Source organism: Propithecus coquereli, unplaced genomic scaffold, assembly GCF_000956105.1.
Source record: "Propithecus coquereli isolate 6110/MARCELLA unplaced genomic scaffold, Pcoq_1.0 Scaffold605, whole genome shotgun sequence".
Classification (NCBI taxonomy): Eukaryota; Metazoa; Chordata; class Mammalia; order Primates; family Indriidae; genus Propithecus; species Propithecus coquereli.
Genome location: NW_012152008.1, coordinates 727,654 through 737,250, shown reverse-complemented (window position 1 = coordinate 737,250; position 9,597 = coordinate 727,654). Strand labels below are relative to the sequence as shown.

General features: G+C 50.0%; 1 protein-coding gene across 1 annotated transcript in view; it reads right to left on the bottom strand.

Moving 5' to 3' along the window:
• The window catches only part of SAG (S-antigen; retina and pineal gland (arrestin)), a 27,635-nt gene extending 19,979 nt beyond the window's left edge, over nt 1–7,656 (bottom strand). The window contains exons 1-4 of the mRNA XM_012659345.1: nt 7,316–7,656; nt 6,549–6,651; nt 1,548–1,608; nt 8–52 (exon numbers count right to left, since the gene is read on the bottom strand). Of these exons, the coding sequence (XP_012514799.1) occupies nt 8–52; nt 1,548–1,608; nt 6,549–6,623 (181 nt within the window). The 5' untranslated portion in view covers nt 6,624–6,651; nt 7,316–7,656. The remainder of the gene's footprint in view (nt 1–7; nt 53–1,547; nt 1,609–6,548; nt 6,652–7,315) is intronic.
• Nucleotides 7,657–9,597: the final 1,941 nt, after the last annotated feature.

Below are 9,597 nucleotides of genomic sequence, written 5' to 3'. Positions count from 1 at the left end.
ATCTCACCTTTCTTTCCCTTCACGAGCTCGGGATCAACCAATACGACACCATCTAAAGCAAGAGAGGGAGAGAACAGTGAGGGTGGAGGAAGTCAAAGAAACCAGATGCTACTTTAAATACCATAAACATTTTTTACTTGCACATGTCATCCATGTTCATTACAGGAAAATTAGAAAGAGAAGTTAGGTGAAGAGAGAACAAAGTCATTCAGATTCCCACTACCCTGAAATATGCATTGTCGAGATACTGGTGCAGAATTTTTTTCCACACATATATGCATTTAATTATATGAATGTTTTTACTATTAAAAAGATCCTATTATATATACTGTTAATTTAACTACTTTCCTCAAACCACTGCACACTGCAATCATCTGTTCATGTTCACACATGTATGTACCTATGCACATATATAAAACATGTGCTAATCCTTTTGCTAGCTACATATTACTGCGCTGAATGGATGTCCCATCAATTACTTAATGGACCTGCTAGTGTTAGGGGATTTGGGTCGTTTCCAGTTTTCTCATCATAATGACACTGTGATGAACAATCTTAGACATAAAGCTTTATATTCTCCATGACTTTTAAAAAATAAATTGTAGAATTGGATTTTGCTTTTTGATAACATGGTGCCAAATCACCTTCCAAAAAGGGTTTTGCCAAAGAACGTTTTCATCTTCGGTGCCTGGAACTGCCAGTTTTTCTACTTTTTTAAAAAAAGTTTTTGCGTTGAAATAATTATAGATGCAGAAGAAGTTGCAAAGATAGTACAGTATCCTTCATCTACTTTCTTCCAGTGGTTACATCTGACTTAATTATAGGACAATATCAAAACTAGGAAGCTGACACGGCACGTTTTGAAGGACACTTTGGTTCTTTCCAGTTTGGAGCTATTATTATACGAATAAAGCTGCTATGAACAATCGTGTGTAGGTTTTTGTGAGGAAGGAAGTCTTCATTTCTCTGAGACAAATGCCCAGGAATGCGATCATTGGGTCTTACAGCGAGTGTGTGGTTGGTTTTGTAAGAAGCTACTGAACGAGTTTTCAGAGTAGCTGCACCATGTTACATCCCGCCAGCAACGCGTGAGTGGTCCAGTTTCTCTGCATCCTCATCAGCATTTGGTATTGTCACTGTCTTTAATTTCAGCCATTTCATTTTGGTGCCATATTACGACATCTCAGTGTGGCTTTAATTTACATTTCCCTTGGGGCTAATGATGCGGACGTTTTGCCAAGTGCTTATTTGTCACCCCTGTGTCTTCTTAGGTGAAATGTCTTTTCATGTCTTTTGCCCATTGGCTCATTGGATTTAGCTTTTTTTTACTGTTAAGTTTTGAGCATTCTTCATATATTCTAGAAAAGTCCTTCGTCTCTTCACACTCTAAAACTGTTTCCAATCAGCCGGTGGCACCTCATTGATGTTTTAGTTTGCATTTCTTTAATTAGATTATTAGCAAGACCGATTTTTAAAAATACAAAACTAGCAGTTGTCTGATGACTTAAAGGAAAACCAGCATTAAAATTTTACTGCAAACAACTTACCCACAGGCTCTACTTGGCTGACGTGGTCTACATAGTCTCTCTTCCCCAGGTAGATGGTCACCTGCGGGAAGAATAGGTGTGGGTTCTAAACGGCCAGAGAACACTAAGCTAAGGCATCCGTGTTAAAAACTACCAAAAAACAAATCTTGTCATAGTCTTGAAAAGAGGAGGCTCTGCAGTGTGTCTGTCGCTCCCTTCTCTCCTGACTAGGCTGCGGGCAGAGACGAGGGATTTCAGGCAAGGTGCCCTCTATCCTCAGTCCTCATGTATCTGCTCTGAGGAATTCTTCCCACCTCTTTGGATGGTCAGGGGCTCCCTGCTCTCTCCACCTTTCCCCATCGAGCCCAGGTCTGATATCAACCAGGAAACTTGTTGAATTAACTGATAACACTTTAGTTGAAAGTTATAACTATGCAAATGAGGCTACTATCATTCACTTGCATGTTAAATCTTTTACTTCTAGCTGTGGAATAAAAGGTTTCCCCTCCTTGTTAAAAGAATTTCCGGACTGAGCAAATGTGGAGAAGCTGTGGAAGAAGTCCTTGCAATCCTACCAGGTAAGCTTCTACACAGGTAGCCCTGAACCCACGCTCTGAGGAAGGTGGGGGCAGCTGGCTGGGGAGCGGATGACCACGGTCTGGGCCCTCACCCTGTCTGCATCTGGGTCCTGGGCAGCAAAGGTCTCTTCACCCCCTTTGTGGGAGAGCACGTGTTGGGTCCCCATAGCTCATCATGTTAACCCACAGTAAAATGGTAAGAAGCCAGAGTCTTCTAAGCATGTTGAAGCCAGGACAGTACCTGCTCCAGTGTCTGTGCACAAAGGAGTTCACTCAGTGTCTGCTGAGTGCACCCATGAACGAGGGCACACACCCTGGTGAGCCCCTTCTTCCAACGCACATTTTTAATTCCATGAACAGCCCAGATCATTTTTGTTGACGTTAAATCATCTCTTATACTCTACTCTCCCACCCCGTATCAGGTGTCCCAAAGTGGGTCCCTGTGCCTTCTAGGTTATTCGCATGATTGATGTTGAAGTGATTTCAGGCAAATGCCACCAGAACCCTGGTTTGCAGAGAAGGTTCCATGGGAAACCTCATAAACCCAGGGCCAAATGCTTTCCGGAGGCCTCCGTGGCCCGGGCTAGTGTGGGAGACCGGCATCTGAGAGAAGGGGCTGGCCGCACGCATGCTCCTACGTGCCCCTTGCCTGCAGTGGGCACCAGCGTCCTAACAGCCTGGGTGTCCTGGCTTTGCCCTGCAGATCCACGCTGCACCCTGGGGGGCTGACGCAGGCGAGCTTTTTTAAGAAACTCTCATCAAATCCACCTATTTGGAGGGTGTTTTGCAGGAACCCTAATGAATTTGTTGCTACTCTGCTGCTCAGCGGCTGCTCGCTCGCTCTCTGTGGAATAAAATCCTGTCCCTTACATGTGGCCAACAGGGCCATTTACCTCCTGGTGCCAAGCCACCCTGAGAGCCCTGCTCCTCCACTGGGCTCTGGTCATAGCAGCTCTGTCCTTATTCCCCACACACCAGAGATTTGTGCCCTGTCCCTAGTGTTTCTGAGTGGGGAAGGCCTTCTGCTGCATCTCCACCTGGAGAAATCCTGTCCACACTTCAGGGAACACCACAGGGTCCCCAGCCCTCCTCCACCTGGCAAAGCCTGGCCTTGGGTGCCCCAGGAGCACATCGCCTGCGACCCCACCCTGCGTGGGCCACACTGTGTTGTGGCTGCTTCTGCAGAAGCCTGTCCCCTCTACTAGACTTTGAGCTCCATAAATAAGGCAAATGTGTCTTTCTTTCATCCAGGCACAGTTATGGAGGCCCCAGAGGCTCTGTTGCGCTGGAGATAAAAACCGAACAGGACCCCCCGTTGGTCCTTGAGGTCCCTGCTCTGTGGTTGGGAGCCCCCCAGGTGAACTGGCAATTGCACCCCTGGGGTAAATGGCAGGGCAAAGGAAGGCAAGGCTCTTCCTTTCAGAGGAGGCTTTACCTAAGTGAGACCTGAAGGACAGACAGCATAGCCAGGCGACAGGGGAGGGGGAGGGGCTGCTCTCTGGGCAAAAAAGATCAACATATGCAAAGCCCAGAGCCAAGAGAACGCTTCTGGAGCTGCCAACGCTTTCATCTCAGGTGAACGGCCACCGAATGGGGACGCGGGCTGCTTCCAGAAAGGGTCTTATAGGCCCTGACCCTAGAGAATCTCTAGGAAGACGTTGAAGCATCTTAAGCAGAATGAAAGAGCTGAGTTAAATAGAGAAGAAGCATTTGGAAGAATGAAACAGCATTTAGAATGCTGATCACATGTCAGGCACCAAGCTGAGCGCTCAGGCCACATTATTTCACTTAATCCTCCACTCTATGAGATAGGAATTAACCCCATTTTATAGAGGGGAACACTGAGGCTTGGATCGTGTGAGCAGCAAAGTGGAGCATGGATTGGCCAGGGGCCAGCCAGTTAGGCAGCCTGACTGGGCTGGGGGGAGAGGGATGGAAGAGTGGATGAGAGGGAGGAGGGCAGGTGGAGAGAGTGTTTCCTTCTCTTTCAAGCTTTGGCTGCAAAGGAAGGAGAGCTAGAAAGCAGAGCCGGTGGTGGTTGGTCGAGAGGGGTTGAGAGGTGGTGGTTGTTTGTAAGATGCATGAGGTCAGCACTTGTTTTTAGGCTCCGGCAAAGTACTGGCAGAGAGGGAGAGGCTGCAGACACAGCGCAGGCTGGGAGGGACCGATGGCGGGGACCCCTGAGGAGGTGTGGACTGAGGGACCCAGGGTGTAAGTAGCAGTGAACCTCAGGTGGCAGTGAAGGCCCCCTTCAGCTGCAATGGGAAGGGCAGGGACAGGCAGGGAAGTGGGCCCTAATGATGTAAGACTGTAGCCAGCCCGATGGGGGCCCACCCCACAGCCATGCGCCCCTTCTCCCTGGATGGAAGTGGCCAGCTGCATTCAGCATCTGCCATCCTCCACACGGCGGTATGCGAAGAGGAGGCCAGCCAGGGGTTGATTCTTCACTGGCCTGCTCCAGTCATGATCACCTAATTCCTGTGGTTCAGGATTGGTTTAGGGTGGATATGTGACCAGTTTCGACCAAAGGGATGTGAGAGCAGTCTGCTGCAGGGATTCTGGGAGCGATTTTCTGACCCTTAAAAGACAACCCAGGAAGCCACAACCTCTTCCTTCCTCCGGATGTTGTCAAGTGAGGGTGGGACACCTGGAGCTGGGGCAGCCGACTTCCACCAGCTGGAGGGTGAAGATCACAGCGAGGGCAGAGTCCAGAGAATCGCGGAGAAATGGATGCAGAGCCCTGGCACGCCATGCCTGGAGCTGTACAGTGGCTGCCGCTGAAATGATCCTAATATGTGACAAATCGATAAATTCCTCCCTCCCCCTTGATCACCTATATACAAAAAACTCTAAATGTGTTGATTCAAAGGACGTCTAGGTGTGAGGGGGGGAAAAAGTGGGAAACGACAGGAGAAACCAGCACAAGTGGTTTCCTCTTCTGCCAGAAGTTGGGATAAAGTGGGCTGGAAAGACACCGGTTGGGAAAGAGTTTGAAGAAGGAAAGTTTGAGGGGCCCGACTTGTCAGAGCGCTAGATAAAAATGACAGTTGCTCAGCTGGAGAGGAAAGGGCAGAAGGAGGGTACGTGCAGAGCCCAGTTCTCTTGGGTGGCACAATAAGGACTGGACAGTTTTTCTTTTGGGCCCAGTGTTGGCTTCAGAAGAATGATCTGGAATGATCTAGATCACCCCGGTAGCCACTAGTTACAGGTGGCTCCTGGACCTTCAACATGGCCATTCCAAACTGACATGTGCTGTCAACATGAAATGTACCCCAGCTTTCAATGACTTGGCAAAAGACTACAAAATATGTCATCAGTAGTTTTTATATTATTTACAAGTTAAAATGATAGCTTTTTATCTATTGGGTTAAACAAAATATAGTATTAGGCTGGGTGCGGTGGCTCACGCCTATAATCCTAGCACTCTGGGAGGCCGAGGCGGGCGGATCGCTTGAGCTCAGGAGTTCGAGACCAGCCTGGGCAAGAGCGAGACCCCGTCTCTACCAAAAATAGAAAGAAATTAATTGGACAGCTAAAAATATATAGAAAAAATTAGCCGGGCATGGTGGCACATGCCTGTAGTCCCAGCTACTCGGGAGGCTGAGGCAGGAGGATCGCTTGAGCCCAGGAGTTTGAGGTTGCTGTGAGCTAGGCTGATGCCACGGCACTCACTCTAGCCAGGGCAACAAAGTGAGACTCTGTCTCAAAAAAAAAAAAAAATATATAGTATTAAATGAATTCCACCTGCTGCTGCTTTCTTTTTTAATGCAGCTACTGGAAAACTTAAAATTACATTTGCGGCTTGCATCGGAGGGTGCTGAGCTAGACTGTCAACCCCTATGAAGTCATCGAGTGGGGCAAGGAGACTCCATCCCCAGAGGCCCAGGCCAGGAAGTTCGCGGGCACATCGGGACCATCTAATGTGCCCCTGGAGAGTGGCGGAAAAGGAGCGAATTGGGCACGCTCCCTTCGCCAGTGGCCCTGCAGGCCAGCTGAGGTGTGAGAGGCTGGCGGTGGGGCAGGTGCGCGGAGAGGAAAATGTCCCATTGACCAGCACCTGGGCTTTCCTCAGGCAGGGGCAGGACAGACAGACAAAGGGCCAAGTGAGTCACAGGTACTGACAAAATAGTTTGAAATGGTAAGTGACGGGCTCACGTGGCTTGGAAAAGTAGAGGTGGGGGTGAGAGTGGGGACTGAAATTAGGAGAAAATTGAGGGTCGCAGGACTGGAGTCTCCGTGAGATCGAAGGGAAGCTGTATTTCTGCAGCTCATTCATTCATTTCCATCTCCCTGACCGCCCGTCTCAGACAGACGGAAAATGGGCGCAGAGCTTCCCTGGCCGGCACAGGGTGTGGCTGTTGATCACGTCTATATTAATACTTGAACAAGCTCCATTTTTTTTTACAACGATTTCCGTCAAGCTGCTCACTTCTGCACCACCTACCGATTTGTCCCGGGAGATCTTCTTGAAGATGACATGGTTTGGCGCAGACTTGCTGGTCTTCCCGCTGGCCGCCATGTCACCTGTCCCCGGCAGCTTCTTCCGCCTCGGGCTGTCCGTCTGGTGTTAGAGGGCTGGGGAAGGTAAAACAATCCTAAATATTAAGTCAAGAACATCCTGGGTACAGCCATTTGACATTTCCTTCTACCTGCTTCAACATCCAAGTTTTATTAAAGAAGGTCTTTGCCTAGTTTGTATTTGACTGTGGGGTGCTATTTTTTTTTTAAGTCTTTTATTTTTCTTGGTAAGCCTCAAACATTTCGCAGGGAACCTCACCAGGGAATAGCTAGATTCCAACGAGAAGGTTTTACTTTCTGACACACCTTTGGTGTTGTCACACTCAGGTTGAATCTAAAGCTCTATCGTGACGGTGTCTTATGGCAAATAAACAGAACACATTCCTGAAAACCACAATGTGAGCACTTCACAAACACTGTTTTCAAGAATGTATTACAACCCCCCAAATTCTATTCTGTGATTCATACGAAGCAGGGCTTTCCTTTCCTGCTCCCCCTTCTCCACTCCCGAGTTTCGCACACAACGCAGAGGCCACCTTGGTGGTCGGGAATTAAGTACATTCCCAGTTTCCTTAACCAGCGAAGTCTTAGGGAAAACCACACAGAAAAGGTGAAACAGGGACAGACTCTCTACGTGGAAATGCCCACGGTTGCTCTTTCCTGAACCTGCCCTGCACCGTGGTGGTCACGTACCTTGTGATTTGTCACCAACCAGGTGGGATGGGCGGGGTGGCAAGGGGAGGGTCCCTGTGCCCTCAGATGAGGAGCAGCCAGCCCCTGCCCTCGGCACGCTGGCCCTGTCTCACCAGACAACCCCTCGGAGGCTCGGGCAAGGGCCTCGGCTGACGTGTGTCGGGGATTTGTAGAGGATCTGGCGAGGAGGCCCGGCACCCAGGTCTCAATGTCTAGGAGCCAAATCCCATTTAAGGAGCAGGCTGGATTAGCGCTGAGATGGTGAACTGGTGGTTTCAGCAGTTCTAAGCATTAAGCAAGGCCCCCAGTCTCCGCACAGAGTCCCATGGCTGCATGAGTCATCCGGAGCTTGCGGGAGGCTGGTGGGAGGGACAAGAGCTAATCAAAGCTACTTTTTATCCTAAACCTCTTTGGGTTCTGGAAATAGACCGATTATCCCTGCACCCCCTGGCATCACCAGGAGACTTGATTAAACTTGATTAAACTCAGCGGGCCGCTAATGCGACCTTGGGTGTAGGGACATAAACAAAAAGGTCAAGGAGAAATGTCTCTGGAGCCTGTCTACGTCCTCCCACCCCCGGTGCCTCCTCGTGAGTCCACACTGGCGCCTGTGCTTCCCTCGACCACAGCGACTCTCCACTGTCAGACTACATCCCTCTCCACCCTCCAGGCCCTTCTCAGCACCTGGGCAGAGACAGCTTCGAGCCCTGACCCGTCACTCCTGCTGACACTTGCCCACTGCTCCCAGGACACGGGCAGAAACCTGGGGCAGCTCCACCTGCGTTCCCGTCCACATCCTGCTCCCACCTTGCTGTCCTTTTTGCCTGGAACAAGCTCGCCCTCTCTCCTTGTTGACTCTTCTTGGCCCTTCACATTTTGACTGGGAGTCACTTCCTCAGATGAGCCGTCCCCAACCTTCAGGACCAGGCTGGAGGTGCAGTGGCACTTCACTCTTGCCTGGGAGATTATTCTAGTCCCTCTGCCCTTGCTTGACTCCAGGTCCCATGAGGGCAGGGCCCCCAAGCCATCGTGTGCCCCTCACTTTTGCCTTCACTGTGTCTGGAACAATACCTGCTCCCGAGAGCATCCGGGGAATGAATGGATGGGACGCTGTGGCCACACTCACATGGGGACTTGACCTGGGAGCTCAGCAATTAGACACAGAAAGCCTCCCCTGACGTTTGGGTGTCAGCAGCTATCAAAACACTCCAGTGGCTTCCATCTAAGCTGGACAGTGTCTGCCAGGTCCCTCGTGAGCTAGCCCTGTAACCTCCGACCGCATTTCCCACCACTCCCTCCCTCGTGCACTTTGCTCCTCCGCTGGCCTCTCTGCTTTTCTTTAAACCTGTCCCAGGGCCTTTGCCCTTCCGTTTCCTCCCCCAGAACACTCTCCTGCACGTAGCCAGGGGCTCACTCCCTCAGCTTCCCTGAGTCTACACTCCAGTGTCTTCCATCGCACACCCTGTTGTCACCAACTCGGCTCACCCAACACGTCTATCCTTCCCTGCGTCATTTTCTCTGTAGCAATAATCACCGTCTGACACACACGATGGTTTTCTTACCTTGTTTACCATCTATTCTCTGCACTTCCCCCGCAACACTTACTGGAAAGTAAATTCCAGGAATGTAGAGATTTCTCACTGTTTTGTACGTATCCCATCTCCAGCATTCCAGAACACGGTCCTCGATACACGTACTCTGAGGAAATCAAGTCATTGGATTCCAACAGTGTAATAGCCGGTGATCATTCCTCAGTTTTACCTAAAATTGGTAAAACTTTTTTATTTCTAAGGGAAAAAAAATTTTTAAAAAGAGGAATGCCACCTAGTACATGTGAAAGGAATGATGAAATTAGAAAAACGTCATCTGAAAAACTCTGATTATCTTAATCATGCCTTTTTATGTTTTGCATTTCTGATGCTTTGGCATCTGGGGCCCTGTTGACCCTGGAGAGACTGCCACCCCGCAAGGCTGGCCCGTTCCTAGAGATGGCGAACCACTGGCCTTGTGCCAACTAACCCCGCCAGAGCCCAGCCCCCGCCCTCCTTTCCCAGGCTCTTCCACCCCAGGCCCTTCTCACGCCAACCTAATCCCCTCAGGGACAGGTATCCAACAACTGGATGACCCTACACTCCAGTCGGCTCGAAATTACTCAAATCAGCCACCCCCAAGCCTGCTTCCCTTGCCTGGCCTATTCCTTCCCACAGAAACCACAGAAAGACTCTCACCGACGTTCCCCCCCTCCTCCGCCAACCCCCACGCTTCCCCGTGGGCTATGTGGC